The 18,828-nt window shown below is 39.6% G+C and overlaps 1 protein-coding gene across 1 annotated transcript in view; it reads right to left on the reverse strand.

Annotated features, from left to right (window-relative positions):
• LOC116398333 (cadherin-6-like) overlaps window positions 1–18,828 on the reverse strand; it is a 57,049-nt gene that overhangs the window by 23,552 nt on the left and 14,669 nt on the right. Inside the window, exons 2-5 of the mRNA XM_031874546.1 lie at window positions 11,580–11,921; window positions 2,902–3,196; window positions 2,624–2,743; window positions 1,327–1,500 (exon numbers count right to left, since the gene is read on the reverse strand). Coding sequence (XP_031730406.1) covers window positions 1,327–1,500; window positions 2,624–2,743; window positions 2,902–3,196; window positions 11,580–11,798 — 808 coding nt within the window. The 5' untranslated portion in view covers window positions 11,799–11,921. The remainder of the gene's footprint in view (window positions 1–1,326; window positions 1,501–2,623; window positions 2,744–2,901; window positions 3,197–11,579; window positions 11,922–18,828) is intronic.

The raw sequence follows: 18,828 nt of genomic DNA on the forward strand, positions 1-18,828 counted from the left end.
CCTGTCCTCCTGTCCCCTGTCCTCCTGTCCTCCTGTCCCCTGTCCTCCTGTCCTCTGTCCTCCTGGCTGCTTTGTCTCAGCCATCAGAGAAGTTTAGAAGAGCAAACTAAGATAAACAGTCAGACTACAGACAAACAGCTTCTGTTTGAACTTGAGAGACCGAGGACAGAGAGTGAAATAGGTTTCTCTTTTGTTTACATGTTCGTGCTTGTTGAACAGATGTATTGATAAAGTATTTGCTTCACAGTAACAAGCGTAGTTGTCGTCAACTCGAATAATCTTTACTTCACCTGGTTCACCACAGACAAACTTGGTTTGCTTGGTTTGTCTGTAGAAACACAACATGGCTAGACGCTGTGGGAAAAGAACTGCTCTCTATGTAGACATAAATGTCTTTTTCTATGCTAACAATAAACACTACCACTCTTAGTTTTAGGTGATTAAACACGGATTAAAACATGGTTATGAATATTATATTCCATTTCTGCCAATGAATCCCCCTAAATCAGAGGTAGCCAACACGGTGCCCGCCGGCACCTGGTCGCCCGCAGGGACCACGCGAGTCGCCCGCAAGGCATGTTCTAAAAATAGCACTAGTATGAAGGCAAATCACTGTCAAAATCCGAGAGCGCAAATAAGATCCGTGTGTAGAGATCCCGCGTGCAAATTAAACAGCAGCGCGCATATATTGGCGAGATATATTGACGCATATATTGGCGAGCGCTTTCACATCACTCCGCGCAGAATATCTCTGCGGAGAAAACCATGCTTTGAGCGCGAGGGGCGTCCCCTAGCGCGCAACTACTATCACTGCTCTTCTGCTCGCAAAACTTTCATCTGCTCGCTCGCGAGTAGTTTTACTTTTTGACACTAAGGGAGCGGACCCAGTCACCATTCCATAACTACATTTAATTGGTTACAATCCTCGTCTTTGGATTGGCCGGATATCAATCATACATAACTGATCATTTGTATAAACATGGGACAGAGTTCATGATTTCAAGTGATAGTTTGTACAAAAATGTAACAGGTGTGATTTTGAGCAAAATACACAATCATTATTAATAATTATTGTGAGGAATAATTAACATTGACATGTGATCAGACAGTCTCTTCACATATATTATTATTATTAAAAGGAGATCTGTGCAAATTTGTTATTCAGTAGCCCTTCGTACTACTCAGTACCCTTGAAGTAGATCTCCATTTCAAAAAGGTTGGTGACCCCTGGACTAAATGTTACACACCATTCCTTTAACATAATGGTTCCTCTGCCTTCTGACCTCTATGAGAGTGTGTTTCATCATTTGTATGCTGCTGTCTTACTCTGAGTGAAGCGGGGAGGGTTGTCGTTGACATCGGTGAGGGTTATGTTAACCACGGTGGCTCCAGTGAGCCCTCCTCTCTGTCCAGCCATGTCTTTAGCTTCAATCACCACCTGATAGTGCTCCCTCTGCTCGCGGTCCATGTCGCCAGGACCCAAGGCTGTCCGGATCACACCTGAACAAAAGTAACAAATCATTCGGTTTCAATCCTGCTCTGCATTTTCTAGAGACCTGTGTTGTTTTTTGTGGGTGGTTGAGAAGAGAATCTGCGATCCGTTTCTTTTTACACGGCAGATTAAATCAGGCATATCTACAATAGTAGTTCATATTCATCTGATGAGGAGGTTGCAGACTTGGATTTACACATGATTACACACACGCATACTTGTCAATACACACAGCCAGGCTTCACATAAAGACTGGAAACAAGGGGATACAGCTAGCCTCGTTAAACGTTAACGTCCAACGTTAAAAAGTGCTCAAGAACTCATATAAATACAAAACGTCAAATTAAAATGAACAATTTCAATGAGCAGTTAAGTGTGAATATCACCACACCAATTACAACACATCATCAGGTAGAGACAGACATGCTTTGCCACTGTTAGCTAGCTAACGTTCACAAAATGGATCATTTTTCAAACTGAGAGGTGATCTGGGAGACAACACTGCACCAGAAACGCTCCAAAGTGTGTGGTGAGGAAATGTGACTTTGGTTTGATTGATTTTGGTCATTACAGCTGACAGTGGCATTGTACATATTTACAGCCCAGTTTATTTGTTCTCCTTTTTTTAAATTCATGTTTTATTTATTTATTTCTTTGAGAAGGTGGTCCACAGATTTGAAGCGGGCTTTAAGTTACAAAAGGTGAGGAGCCAGGCTCAACATTTTTGTACTGCATTGAACAGAATTACAACATGATAAAATATGTTCAGTTGAAATGTCCTTGAAAAACGTACTAATGTTGAATAAAACATTGACTGAGGTTGTCATAATTCATGAATGATTTACAACAACCCTAGCTGGCTCTCAATTTTTAGACAATCTAATTAAAAATATATAGAATTGAAAAGTTGTGGCTGGTTGGAAAATGTCCACGAGCAAAACTCCTTTTAGAGTTTTGGATCAGCATATATATATTTCTCTACACCCCATGAATGTTTCTGTAGATCCGCCACTGCTTGAAGGTTTGTCCCCGTGTGTTTGGAAGATATAATACTTCTCATGTTTATGTCCCTCTGCATCCTTATGTTCTATTGAGTTGTATTGTGAATGTCTCGCGCTGCGTCTGACATACCTGTGTTTGGGTCCACAGAAAAGTACGGGTGTCCCTGGCTGATGCTGTAGACCAGTTTGGCACTGCTCCCATACATACCATCATCAGCATCTGTAGCCGTCACCTGGATCACTGATGTACCTGAGAGACACACATCCACATGGCTATCACTGACAAATATCACAAGAGGTGGGTTATCCCTAAGATGTTTTAATCATTTTACGAAAAATGAATGAAAATGATAATGAAAAGAACAATAAACACCATTTTAACTCTGGACCAGTCACAGTTTTCCTTACCAATATCAGAGCTCTCAGGCACACTGCCGGTGTAAACTTCTTTGCTGAACTTCGGCTCGTTGTCGTTGATGTCGTGGAGTTTGACGGTGAACTCGGTCTCTGGCTCCAGCTTCAGACCTGTCTTTTTGTTGACCACTGTGGCTCTGAGGATATAAAAAGCCTTCTCCTCACGATCCAGGCGGCGAGTGGCATGCAGGTCCCCGTTATTCTCGTCGATGACAAAGAGGCTGCCGGCCCCCTCGCCAGACAGAATGTACTTGACTACGCCATTGCCGTAGTCCTGGTCCGACTGGAGCTGCAGAGGGACACACAGAGAGACGATCGTATATCTTCTAACAAGTAGTGTGTGTATCAAATCCTGATATATCTTCTTCCTCTGAGCCTCAGAGCTCCATTGTTGTTAAAAGCGCATCAGTGCCCTCATTTTTATGAACACACACTCTGTAATTTAGTTTGACTCCATCCCACATACACTGTCCTGCTGACACAAAAACTCCACCAAATGTAAATTAATCCGCTGCTGAAAATAGTCCCCGACAAACGCTTTCCTCCTGTTGGAGTAACGTTTGATAAACACTACAGCAACCAGCTGTTTTAGGGGGTTTCGACACCCAACATTTCGTAATACAATGACACAAATGGGCAAAGAGAACTTTGAGGATGTTGGTGTGCTGCCAGGAGAAAGCCTCACGGAGTATAAAAGATCCAAACGTCATGTTTCCATGTCGGCTCATGTCCGGTCGATCGTTCTTGTGGAAAGTGATAGAGGCTTTATCTTCTCGCCAATAGGCTTGTCGGATTGGAAAACAATAACAAACAAAGTATTGAGTGGTTTAGTTTGAAGGACTTGGATGTGTGTTTGTGAGTTTTATTCAAACCGGTCTACCAACTACTGTTACCCTGTGCAGTTCACCAGCATCCTACTTCCTCAGTGGACTGAACTTAATCAATGCAATGAGCCAATTTATACATGTACATTTTTCATTTCCTTTGCCGGTGAAGCACATGTCAGTCTACACCTTTATTACAGTATAAGGACCAAAAAGACATTTGTATCCGTCTGTGTGGAAAGAGCTTACTGATGGAACATGGATGGAGGGAAAAGAGGATAGACAGGCCAGTGGATGATGGTGACAGGTTTGTATAAGACACAAGCAAAGAAGAGGAAAGGCGGAAACACAAAAGAAAGACCAAAAGTCAGCCCAAGACGGAGACAACAAAACATCTTTTGAATACTGTGGCTACAAATGAAGAAAGAGCAGCAGAAAGCCAGAGTTTGTGTTGAGCCTGAAGCAGTGAACATATATCGGATCTGCTGTGAGATCTGCTGCTTTGACTTTGATACCTGCAGCAATAACCCGACTCGCTCTCTCTCGCCTTCGTCTGTATCGCTCTACCTCAATTGGCTCGCTGTTCACCTTTCATCCCTGCATTCCTGCCTCTCTCCTCCAGGCCAGGTGTTGGGCTGAAGCCTTTGATTGCATAATATGTGTGTGTGAGTGAGCTATTATAGCTGCTACTTCTCCCACTACAACCTGTGGAAGGTGCGAGCTACTTACAAACTCTGGCTTAGGCCGGAAACCCTTAACCTGAACTGAATCTAAATCTCAATTGTTTCAATTTGACACAACTATACATGCTGTATGTGTAAGTGTCCTATTTGTGTGAATCAAGGCACAGGTGCAGGCTGTTGTGCTAGCCTGCCTGGTCATGACCAAGAGATTCTTTACAATCTTGAGACCCAGAGTTTACTATGAAAGTGCTAAAACAGTAATGCTATGGACTCATTTTGTTGTTCTTTGGTGAACACCCTTATTGGACAACCCAAGCTCTATTAGCCTCCTTGCTACAGTAGTGCAGTCTGTGTGCTGATGTTATTTGGCATTTACAATTTTATAGACAGAGCCAACCTACAGTGCTTCAGCTCTGACTAGAGCCACTATACTTCCTTGGGTCGGCCAATTATCATTCAGATAATCTGAATATGATTATGATTTATAGAAATGACGGATGATGGCTGGATAGTGGCTGTATAACTAAGTAAGTTAAGTTAGCATGCAAGAGATGGTATGAATTCCAGTACTATAAAAAGGAGACAAAGAATGATCAGCCATGCTAACTGCTCTGTGATTTCACTGGTAATGAAGTATTTTGACCTGATGATGACAATAGATTTAAGTCAGTTAAAAGCAGTAGGATTCATCCTCTGGTAACAAAATAAAAAAAGAACCCATGCTATTTAGAGTTAAACAGGTTTCACTAAGTCACCAAAGACGGAAGACTTTTCCAATTAAACATATTGACTTTCAAAACATACACCACCACAACGTTTCCTGTTCTCACTCCCAACTGGTCAAATACCGGTTGGTCTCCGACTCACAGCGGCCCCCTTCAGCGGCTCTTTAGGATGCACTGGGCTCCATAGTGAACCCTCCTGAGGCATTAGTGGACGGTAACAGCAAGTGACGTAAAATAAAGTGTGTGAAAATGTTTAGGACCCTATGCAGGAGTAACGAACGTATATTGACAAACCTTCCCTCCCCGTTGATGACTAATGCTCGAGGAGTACCTAGAGGGTCGATCTGCGTTGCGAAGAGGCACTGACCAATCAGTGTTTGAGGAGTTGGGAGTGAGTCTTTATTAGCATTTGCTCGGAAGAATCTAAAATAAAGGTTTTACTTTTGGGTGGCCAATTATCTTCAATTTTGTTTTGGACCCCTGAATTTCACGCTACCCAAATGCTAGGAACAAAAGCTAAGATAAACGGGTACTGCTTAAAGGATTTTAGACTTCCTATCTGCTTCTGCGGTTAGGAATAGCTCAGATATCCAAACAACAAGGATCTTCTGTGGATTTGATAACATCAATCTCATGTCTCATGTTGGAGTGCTTCTTTAAAGTTACTGTGAGGAACTTTTAACTGTTTATTAACAGTACATTACAATAGGAATAGTGCTGAGAATAAGAATAAGGGCTTCACCTCTGCAGGAATGTAAGAGGACTCGTCTGTTCTACGGACCTCATCATTCTTTAGCAGGGACTCTTAAAATTATATAAAATATAGAAATGATAGCAGTAGATCATCCAGCAGGAGCTGTAGCTTGTATGTGGAATCACTTTGACTTACGTGTTCAGGTCTCTGCAGTTTGCTATGTTATGGGACTTTGCTAAAAAAGAGAAACCCACAGTATGGGGTGTTATAACACAAGACTGCTGACTCTCAGACTCTTCTTCTTCCTCTTCAAAAAAAATCCAAATCTGCAGACTTGGCCTGTTGGTGTTTTGCTGGGTTGTCAAGGAGAGGATTTTCCTTTCAACTTAATATCTCTGTTCCCACAGAAGTCTTGTTCCTCTGAACCAAAAAGGGTCTGCCTAAGCTACTTGTGTTTACAATGCAGAAACCCTGTCATGGTTAAATGGAGCTGTGTTAAGAAGAACTGCCTGTTCCACATACCTCATACATAATCCGACCAAACAGTAATGTAATACCATACCAATTAAACATTGATTGGAATTTGTCTTGGGGGTTCTTGGGGTAGATAAAAACCATATGGCAAATACACATCAGAATAGACATAATACAAATACTATAGCAAGATGAATAAAACATCAGCATAGACTTACTCTAACCGAGTAAATGAAACTGCAAGTGTCTGGTGCATTAGGAAACCCTCTAAGGTTTCACAGTTTGTGTTGAGTTCATCGACTGAATTGATGAGGAGGAGATAAGGGCCCTCGCTGCCCTCAGGATACGTGCTGTTAGGGAAATAAGTAGTTCTGCTTTTAATTAGACACTGATTCAATAAATCAGCTGAAATCAGCTTGGATCTGTGCATCTCTACATTTAATACTACAAAACCGTTTTCCATTTGCTAGATAACAGGCATCTCTGATTATCTTCAGACCATAAGCATGCAGGAGTTACAAATATCACAGATGTTTGGCATATCTTGACCACTGGTTGTGTTATGCTTTCACTACCATTTAAAGGTCCTTCCTGTCATCATGCATACCACACTGTGTATGGAGAATGTGAGATCACAGCTCTGTACATTCATCGTCATGAGTTGTCCCAGGAAGAAGAATTGTTGGTGGGATTTCTGCATAATATGGCTCACAGTATTATTCTAGTTAATAAGAGAAGAAATGGTGGTCCCCAGATGTTTGAAGCATTCTCCACAGCCTGACCATTGATGACAAAGGACGGAGGCTCATCTGTGTCTTTGTGGTGGTCCACAGCTAACTTGAAATGAGGACGCCCCTCAACTAGAGACTTCAGCTCTCTAAGCTGTGATCAGTATTACAAGATCAGACCTACCACAGCGGTATCATCCACAAAATTTGAAGATTTGAATTGAGTCAGAGTGAGAAATAAAATGTATACAGGAGAGGTGATAGGACACCAATGCTAATGGGCATCGACTTGACTTTAACTACTTACGATCTAAACCTGCAGGGTTTCACCTTTTTAGTCCTTACCCCTCAGCTCTTTGTCTTTTTATCGCTGGTTTTGTTCTTGTTTCTTTCCTGTTGTCATTTTGTTCTACCTGTCCCCCCTCTTCTACTACTACTTTTTTTTTGAATACCACCTTTTCTCTGAATATTCTTCACATTACAATCCTACATTTCCTCTGTTTCTTCCTTCCTTCCCTCATTTCCTTTGCTCCCCTCCCTTTTTTTACGCCCCCTCACTGCCTTTTCTCTCCAGCAGTGGTCAGTCGGATTGGATCTGTCGGTCTGCCGGCCTGCAACACCTCCATGCCTTCACCTAACATGAGCTGATGGAGCTAGCAGGCATTTCACCACAGCACATTATCCAGAGAAGAATACTGTATATGCTTTCTGGAATCCTTATGTGTCACCACGTTCACCGCTACCATAGCTCCACCATACAGATAAAACTGATTTTTTTTTTAAAGGATATGTTCTGTTTTTTTCTGTTGGTTCCTTTTTTCCCATAAAATAATTTAATGTCTAGATTTACATATATTTGCCATTACAATTAAAGGTAATTAACCATAGTTTAAGACTACGTTCATATTATATTTAACCACACTTCATTGTATTGGTATAGATTGTAAATCAAATTTTCAAAAATAATTAGCGTTGTTTCTCATTAAGGCAAATTTTTGTCAGTCTGTACTTCAAAGATATTTGTAAGCAGTGGATCAGTTTCCTTCATTCATCATCCAGCCAGGGCAGAGTGTTCTGTTCACGCCAACACATTCACGTTCAACTTGTCTTTTCTTTTATAAAGCGATATCATACCGATAGAAAAAATTAAGCTGCGAAATACAGTATTTTAATCCAGTTTTGTAATGGAAGATTAAATGTAATAAAAAAAAACTGTGTGCATAGCAGCAAACATAGGCCTCCTGCTCTTTTCTCAAGCTAAAGGTACTTCCGTATTGGCATCACTTTTCAGAATCTGAGGTTGCCCCCTGGTGCTACATGCGTGAAAGGGCAACTGCTCACACGAGAAAACGGCTTAAATGAGAGGACCTGAAAGGTCAGTAATAATCCCCTGTTGTACCAGAAAACTGTGCATGCACAACTGTAGTAAGTACAGTGGGTCAGTGTGGAAGCAGGAAGTCAATCTGTAAACTGTGATGGCTGTTAGCGTGGCTGTCCTGTGTGTTTGTTGTGTTATTCCCAGATCCCTGTAATTAACTGCATGAGTATATAAATCTGACCCTTCAGCTGGACTGGAATACAATGAACTCACCTGAGGTCCAAAATTGTTTATTTGTTGTTTGCTTTTTTTTTTACATGGAAAAGGATGTCAAGCAGAGTGAAGGTAATACTTGCAGTGCAACTGAATATGAATACATTTGATCAGAATTGGATAAATATTCTGTATTAGACGATTATTAAACATCTGCACTCCATGGTATCAGGAGTAAAAGAAAATCATACAAATGTTTGCTTCTACTGAACACATTGCCGTCCCTGCTATTGTGTCTCTAAACCAGTTTTTAGTCACCAACGCATATCTGAAGCCCCCAGCATGCAGGTAACACCCCAGCAGGGAGGAAAGTCTGCTGAATCGCTCGTTTCTCTCGGTGTTTACTTCTTTCAAACTGCTGTTTGTTTTTTTCTTTTCTTTTTGTGCTGCTGTCAGACAGCAGGCTTCATACAGAGCAGCACAATAGCTGCCGGCATCTGGCTACTGATCAAACAGCACAGCTCCAACTATTCCACGCTGCACTGTGAGCTAACTTCACTAATAGAATCTCCTCTTTTAAAAAGAACAGCCAGTTTGATGTAAAATTCCTATATAACTCCACAGTATCACAAGGTAATTGAACATCACAGACCTAATTATTACTACGAATGGAATACACTATACAAATACATTTACCATTTAAAAATATGTATTTTTAGTATAATATAATTAGTATGAGGCACATGGTGTTTATTACATTAACTTGAGTATTTTGATAGATTAAACATAATGACAATGCCTCAGAAACTCCACATTCAGCAAAGCAGCCACACCCACATTTATAATCGGCAGAGCAAAAGATGGCTCTGAAAAAAATAGTCAAGACATTTTGCAGAAAAAGCAGTGGCTTTGATCGGTTCTAGGTTAAGATGAATGGCATGTACAAAAATCATCTTTAACCTCTTAAAAGTCAGACAGTAGACCCCTGATGTAGGCTATTTTAAATGACTCCTAACTACAGGGGGCGACAAAGTTGAAAATCTTACAATTCTACACATAGTGGCTTTAAGAACAAGAGGGAAATATAGTACGCTATATAAACCCATACATTTCTGTGTTCATAGATTTGCTTTTGAAGAGCAGTGAGACTCATAAGTTCCTCTAAAATGTTGAGTAAAACTCTGGAGAACACTAGCTACTGTGCATATAAAAATGTGTATTAGTGCAGCTTCAAAGCGAGCCTATGGAACATGACTTAGTAATATCAGTTATACGGTAGTCTGCCAATGGTAGCTAACAATAGCCTCCAAACAACACTGATCATACCACCCAGGTTAGGCTGTAGCAGTGAGAGTTCAACTTTTCATTTGTAAAAAGAGAAACTATGGTATCTTCTTTCAAAAGTTACATAGTCTCAAAAGCTAACTGTGTTTTTTGTATGTGAATCTTCAAATGAGAACTATATTAAAGGTCGACTCCATCTGAGTTCTTCACTGGGCTTTTGAAACAGAAACACCTGCCCACCTGTTTGCAAAATGCAGTAACTTACGTACCTTCAGCACAGCAAGCTAATCAATAAGCTTATGAACAATGTGAAAGCCAGCACTAGCTGAGTCAACTAATAATAATAATACACACTAACTATGGATAAGGAATATGTAGCAATGTCATCATGCAGAAACTATGTCTGATCACACGGTTTTTGGCAAAATGGCATTTTTATGAAAACATACGTACTTCAACCAATGTCCAGATTTTAACACATTATACATTAGGAACACAACTGGGAAGTTACATAATAATATAAAAACCTCCAAAAATATGAATTAATGGACCAAACTTTTCAATGATTTATAGCAGTGATATTCAGCAGGGGTGATTTATGCTTACAAGCACCAAAGTCATGAGCTAAATGTGTGAACAGTGATTAACTTAGCATACATTCTAGGCATGGGGGGGAAAAAGTCGATTCTTACTGTAGGTGCACCGCGATTGTCTCTTGAAAGATTATGACTCGATGCAGGAAACTCAATAATCGGAAATTTTAAACTTAATTCTCAACGTTATGATGGCCTGAAACAGTTCTGTGACACCGGGCTGTCCGTTCCTTATCGCTGCCCCTGAACGCAACAAACATAATACACATGCGTCTTGTTTACGTTCTAAGCTATGCTAAATTTTAGCAGAGTTTTGGTGAGGACGGCTGAGCTTGAGCAGCCGAATATGGATACAATCCAACCGGCACCACCCGGCTTAGAAGCATTTCGCTTCTTCTTCCGCCCAACTCGGAATCACAAAGTCGATTGCTCCTTTTTTGGCAAGGATTTGCGCCCCTACTCAGTCATTGAGAATCAAAGCTTTCGCGCTTATGTTGCACACTTTGGAAACGAGAGACAACATTCATCTCAACGTTTTTATGGACACAGCGATACTCTCATTCTACAACCAAACCAAAGCTAAAGTCACTGAGGAAAGTGGGTAGGATAGAAGTAACACACTAGGTGTGGGCATCCATTGCCACAGAATATTGTGTCACAGTAACCACGCTTTCTCACTGTATGTATAGTTTTACCACATGTTCCAGAGAAAGCGTTATTTTAGTTTGAGAGCTGAAGGGTCATTGCCTATAAGGAGAACTCTGTATCACTCATTTGTTACGTCAAATGATTCAGAACATGCTGAATTATGTTTGTTTTTTTCATACGAGGGTGCTGCTAAAATAGCAGGTAGCCACAATGAGAAAAAATAAATCATGTATTGAATAAGTTTGGATACATCAAGAAGAATCGATAATCGTTTTATAACCGCATCGTAGCCCTCTGAATCGGAATCGAATCGTGACGAGCCTAGAGAGTCCCACCCCTAATACATTCATAGTGATAATACCTGAAATGCAGAAAATAAAAACATCACAAATAAGGGTGTTTCTAAATAATCAAGGTGATTTCATTTGATATGGGACTATGTCAGCGTTCAATGTAACTAAAGGTCGAGGTAGTGGCACAGCTCTTACCTTGCCAATGTACTGGTAATCGCTTCCTGTATACTCCTCCTGCAGGAAAAACTGGTTCCACATCCAGCCTCGTCTCACTCTTTTGAGCAGATTCTCTCCTCTGACCTCTTCTTCAGTTCCCTCTCCACCAACTGTCTCTATTTGCCGTCCACTTAAAGACCAAGCATCCAGGGACAGGCCAAGACAGAGCCACACAATGCCCAGCAAGATAGTCCTCATTTCTCTGGAGGAAGTGTAGGATGTACGGGTCACAAAAGTTTTATCTTCCCAGCAGGATCACCTTGAAATGGGAGATGTTCTATCCGTCATAGTCCTTCAGGTTTTGCCTGACTGGAGAAGAAGCTGAAAAATAGACAGAGAAACAGAAATGAGTACATGGATGTGCGGAACATTGCAACTCTGAGGTTCACATTCAATAAGATTGCATTATGAGGGAAGTTTATGGGTTTCTTGGCACCTGAACTGCTTGATGTAGGAGTGAAAGTTCTCCTTATTGATGAGCAAATGTATGCAAAACAAAGCAGAGAGAACAAACTGCTTCTTAGCACCATTTAATATAACAGAATAGTGGTCTGTGGTCCAACATGCGGAGGAAGCAAGCTATTATTGGAGCGATTATCGAGGGGCGTGTCCTGCAGCGTTATCAGCCCTACGGAGTGGACATAGTCATGGTTTGCGGCTTTGAAGAGGGCGATGGACACACAACGGAGGAATTTACGGTTCTTATCAATGCTTAGTTTGTTCTGCACAACTATTGTGAAGTTCACAAAGAAACTGTAAAGGAACAAAATCATAAATGCTCTCCAGTACGACGAGTGAGAACAGACTACAACGAAACGAGAAAGAGACGTGTGTTGACCAAGCACAGTATCAAGCACGACCTCATATTACTAAAGAGTACAATAATACTCTGTTGTATTTTCTGTAACTAAGCAACTTCCTGTTCATACCGGCACCCGCATGCCCAGTGTACGAGAATGGAAAGGAATACAATTATTATTTGGGGTTTATACGGCTGTAGTAAACCAGCCAACGTGTGGCTTGTGTGAAATTCACGGAGCGCCTCCGGATGATGTTATGAACCCAGACAACTGTAATAACAGCAGAGACAGAGATCATTAAACCGGTAAGAAGATACTGACGACTTTAAGAAATATGGAAGGTAAGTGGCATGTAATCTTCACTATCAACAACTACTGAACACTAATGTTGTGTTCACAGTATGAGCCATTAGCAAGAAGCTACAAGTCATTTTCAATGGAATCAGGTGACATGAAGCTACCGACTGGCGCCCGACATCTGCTCTATTCTACCTTAAATGTGTTTTAAAAAAAAAACGATGAAGGTTGGATTTGCCAACATCTAAATACATTTTTGTGATCGCAAGATTGCAAATCTGTGGAGGTTATCTAATGCTAAAGCTAATGCTTGATGATTAAAATATAGGTTTTGACTTTTTTGGCCAACATTATATTAAAAGTCAAAATGTATATTTAATGATACATTTGGTTTGATTTGGATTTCGATTCAGGCTTTAATGATTAATCATCATATTTAGCAGATAAATCTTGATTTGTAATGACTTAATAGTTGGTAATTGGTTCAATGGCAGAAAAGTTTAATTTAATGTAATTTACAGAACATTTCTTACTGTCTCTCTACATTGGGTACATCCCAAGTCTCTTATTTACATCCTCATTTCCCTCACTTGCATCTTTTTCTTATGTCTTAGTCCCTCCCACCAGGGATGCATGGAGAGACGCAAGGAAACCATGAGAGGAGAGAGGAAACGAGGAAATATGTTTTTAGAGAAATGAGATGTCCTTTCTTCTGAATCTTAACATGGCGACTGTGCCTCAGTGGTAGAGCAAGGTTGTCCGTCAATCAGAGGAGGAGGGTATGAATGATTAGATAGCCTTGATGGGCAGGTGGCACCCTGCATGGTAGCCCCTGCCATCAGTGTATGAATGGGTGTCAATGGGTGAATGATGTAGCGTTAAAGCGCTTTGAGTGGTCAGAAGACAAGAAAAACGTTATAAAAGTACAGTCTATTTTACGTGAAGGGTCGTCTGTTTGTGATGACAGCTGATCACAGCTGGATCAGCTGACAGTTTAATAGCTGTGGAGACTTTTGTGTCTGCAAACATGTGAGCTGTCTGTACCAATACAGACACTCAGCTATCATCACTGTCACAGCAGAGTGTTTTCTCTCTGTAGCCTGCTTTCTGTCTTGATACTGTGTACTGTGTCCATTTCTACTGGCAGAATGTGTTTGTGTTATTTAATCATTATGTGCATCTGTAGTTATTGATATTCTTATTTTGAAATCATTATTCAATAACAGAATATGATTATGGTGTCCTTTGAACACTGGAAATTATCTAGTAGGCTCAATGTTTTGGGGAAAATTGAAATGATGTAACTCATATCAAACCTAAAGCTGGGGAATCATCAGCCTCACGTGACTGAATGGAAATGACAAACAGACAGACTCTGCTGCTCTTGCTGACATTAATTGTATCCATAATAAAAGTTATCATGAAATAAATCTTTCTAATAAATGTAGAAAGTTGTTTGTGGTCCTTTTGTTGTTAGGACCTGGTGGATCAGAAAACAAATCAAACATAAAACTTGATCTGTGCTCTCCCCTCACTCTGGTATGAAACGTCAGTGACGTTGAGAAATAGCCGAAGGGCTGCAGCGTCCAATCAATAACTGATAAACAATGAGGGGGCGTGTCGGCCATTAAAAGACTTCCGCGTGTTTCCTCGCTCATGGCTCCTCAGAGATCCCTCCTCACCTCTAAGGGCAGAGATAAGACCTTTTAAGACGGCCTTCAAGATGGCCGAGCAGATCAACTTCTGGTTCAAGTGAGGAGCGAGGACATGTCAAATGAAATGTACCCATAGTGGCCAAACAGTGGAATAACAACTTCCGGGTCCATCATGTAGTGCCATTGGGCCCAAAACAACGTTTCCCCATAGACTTACAAAGGGAAAGAAACACCAACCCAACTTCCTAATACAAACACCTAAATAGCTCTTATTTAAACCATTGTGTCCTAAATGTTGTGAAATGCACTATAGCTGGATCCAGAGTGTCTTTCTTTCTCCGTTCATGTGAATGAGAACGAGTCTGGATCAAGGGCTGGGAGGCGGGGTCAAAGGAAACTACCAGCATGCTCTATGGGCCCTGTGATGAGGGACATCGATGGACCATCCGTAAAATTTAAATTGTAATCGTTCATCTCCTTCCTCTCTCTCCTGCATGCATCATTTCTGCGAGACAGGTTGTCTTGGCTTCAGATAGATGTTCGGAGTGACTTAGAGGTTGTAGCATTTTGCAAAACACTTCCCAAAAGCTGTCTTTGTGCACTTAAAAACTGTACCGGATCAATAAATCCATACACATTCACGGTGAACGCTTACACAGCAGTTAGAGACCTGAAAGGAAATTTATTTTACCTTCCCACACAGAGTTCTCCGTAAGTGTCTTACTGCAACAAGCAATATATATATATATATATAATATACGTATATAGACTGGGGAAGTGCTGCTCATCAAGTAAACCCACATGATTATGAGCCGATTGACTAATCAACTAACTGTGCTCATTGTGCACTGACCTTGCAGAGCTTCACATCAGTTCACATTTTTAGCGCTCGGGTGCAGCCCTAATATGCAACCACCAGCCATCACAACCTGACTGTGGTGACCGCCTCACCAGCTTGGTTGATGCAACGCCTATATCACAATGAAACCATTATTATGACCAAAATTATTGTCATATATAAAGACATTTAATCGTACTTCTCGATTGATTTATCGTAAAGACATTTAACAACAAGTTACAGATGTTGTTTAGGTCATAAACTGACCAATCACATTCTCAGTCATTCTGCACTGCATGAGCAACATTAAGGTGGTGCTGTATGAAAAGGCTTTCATATAATCAGGTGAAGAACACACAGGAGATGGAATGATTCTGGCAGGTTGCCTCAACGCTCCAATATCGTGCAGTGAAAGAAATGTCCCCCCCATCACCTGTAGTTATTATACTGTGTGTAATCACCAAAATGCTCGTATCCATAATCCTAGCAATTGGGTCCCTGTTGGAGAATAATATGCGAGTTAGAGAAGTTATTTCACATGATGTTCTCCAAAAAGAGAAAAGTGGTCAGAGAGACCAGAGAGACTAGAGCCTTTAACCAAGAATGAACAAACTCTTATAGGTTCATTCTTCACACGGGCAGTTTAAAACCAGAATGTCTCATGTGTTCAGAGACCTTTGCAATAATTAAAAGCGGTAATGTGACACTACGAGACAAAGAACACATCTTTTGCGCAAACGTACCCACTCACATCTGAAATGAAGTCACAGATAATAAACAATCTAAGAGCCCAATATGATCAGAATCCTAACAGGTGAATTCAATGATGTTAACAGAGAGGAATAGAGCTGAAACAAGTGGTTTAATAACTAGATCAGAAGAATATAATATTATGTTTTTTTTGATTGACATCACTTCAGCCTGAATGAACTGAATTTACAGCTGCAGGACAATTTAGTTAAATTACATTTTTTAAAATGAACTACTTTATTCTACTACTTTATAAGAGTCACATTTGTTAAAAGCTTTCTGTCATGTATTGTTTTTTAAATCCGGCCCTTATTTTACTTGAAATAAGAGAACATTTATTTATTAATAGATTATGTATTATTTATAATTCATCCAGTTCAGTTTGAAATCTGACAATAAATACTGTTGAGATACTATTCAATTGAACCTAAAATTGAATTTGATTTAACAGTCAGTTGTTGACTACATACAGACGTTAATACAACTGTTGGCTAATTCAATATATATGGAACTAAATCATAGAACAAGTTAGACATTATTGTGATGTTCTGGACCTTTGATGAGGAAATTCTCTCTAAATGGACCTCGTTGAATTTAAATTGAATTTGTTCCTAATGACCTCATATTATTGTTTTAATTAGTGTTCCCTTTTTTACAACAATGTATTGGTCCTGGGAGGCCCTGTCAAAGCACCCAGTTCTGCCTTTCCAGTTTTAATATAACTATTTATTGAGTATATATTTGCCATGGGTCAGGCAGCAAGCTGCACTCTCTCTCCTGGCCAGCAGGGGGCGACTCCTCTGGTTGTATAGAAGTCTATGAGAAAATGACTCTACTTCTCTCTTGATTTATTACCTCAGTAAACATTGTAAACATGAGTTTATGGTCTCAATCTCCAGTTTCAAGTCTTCTTCAATACAGCATGATGTTCATTTAGTAAGTTATGGTCCATTTAGAGTCAAATAGACCATAAAGCAGGGTATGCTTTAGGGCGGGGCTACACAGTGATTGACAGGTCCCTACCATAATGTTGTCTCCCGGTCTGGGAGTTGTCCGAGTTTTTGTCTTACAACTTTAACCCTTTCACAGTGTGTTTTCACTTCATGAAAGTTTATTGTAAAATTTTGGTTGCATGCAGTTCATAACAACAGTTGTAAATGTTTTATTTTTGATGAATAAGCCCGTCTATTATGTGTTTCATTATTGTGTTTTCATACTTTATAAATGATGGATTCCCCATTTGTAAATGAAGTATTATATATTTTACAAACCAATTATTAAGGAGTTGTAGATGATTAATAAGATAATTTATAAAGTGTTAGTAAATGATTAATAACTTATTTAGATGTACATTATTCATGCATTTATATATATAATGGTTAGGGACTATGTTAATATATGCTTTATAAACGCATATTAATACTGCAATTCATGATTAATTCATGATTTATTAAGGTAGTTACTACTCGTTAGTTAAGTATTTTGTGTGACCTCATCTAAAGTGAGGACTATCTATGCCTTACAAAGCATTTAGAAATGATATAAATGTGATAGAATCTGAATTGTAAGTCGCTTTGGATAAAAGCGTCTGCTAAATGACTGTAATGTAATGTAATGACATTGAAAGGCCAGCAGTGCCTCAAAACACATAGTTTTTGAACAGAACAGGCAAATAGACACAACACAAAGTGATCAAAAACATATTAATATTTATTGCAAGATGCAAACAATATACTGTTAAATACAAACCTCTCAGCCATTAATTCATGTAAGAAACAAACAAAGACATTCTCCTTCAGGAGAACATGGCTGTATATAAAACGTTTGTAAATATACGACTGGAGCTAACCAGGAGCTTTGCATATTAGTTTACATTTACTTATTTAATTATTCATTTTAACCGAGCGTATCGATCTCCACTGTTCGTACTTTTCTTCAGTTGCATGTCCCGATGGCAGCCGGCCGAATCTGTTCATTGTTTACAATAAACGAAATCCCGCTTGTGAGACGGACAAAGGAAAAGACCGCTTTATACGTCATCAACGTGGGACAAACGTTTCGCCCAGGAACTGGTACAGAAGTGCACTTACGCGATGGACCCGGGCCAGAAATACTAGCTGTGTCTCAATTCAGGGGCTGCATCCTACGGAGGACCCAGCCTTCGCGGTCTACGTGGGCCGCGTCCTTTGAGGACCGCAAAGGCTAGACCGTGCGGTCTCCGAAATGGCCTACCATACAAAGGACTTCCTGTTTGTGTCAACGGCTGTTCCCGCCCCGCCCCCTCTTGCTGCTTCCGTCCCTAAAATCCCTGCTCAACAGGATTATATATATAATATATATATATATATAATATACACACTATAAATATATATATATATATTATATATATATTTATAGTGTGTGTATATATATATACATTTATAGTATATATATATATATATATATATATATATAATCCCTGCTCAACAGGATTATAAATATATACATATAAATACTAAAACCGATTCAGTATATATACTGGAAAGGTTTTAGTTTAGTGTTTTAATCAGTTTTTTATCATATATTCAATAATTAATTCATAGATCTTTTTCATAATATTGTTTTTCTATATTAATAATCAGATAATTAAATCAGTTACTAATAACTAATTTTCAATCAGTTATAGTTCTTGTAATTAAATTAATTTATCAATAACTTTATTTCATTTCATTCACACATACATATATATATATATATATATATAGCAATCCTAAAGCAGAGGAAATCAATCAAGACAGTTAACATTAACAGCAGCAAAACAAATGTCAGCAAACGTGTTTATTAACTTGCAGTACACTTGCATGTGCATATACTTTATATTTTTGAAATAAGTTGCCCCCCCCCCCCCC

This window comes from Anarrhichthys ocellatus, unplaced genomic scaffold, assembly GCF_004355925.1.
Source record: "Anarrhichthys ocellatus isolate YVR2014 unplaced genomic scaffold, GSC_Weel_1.0 scaffold82, whole genome shotgun sequence".
NCBI lineage: Eukaryota > Metazoa > Chordata > Actinopteri > Perciformes > Anarhichadidae > Anarrhichthys > Anarrhichthys ocellatus.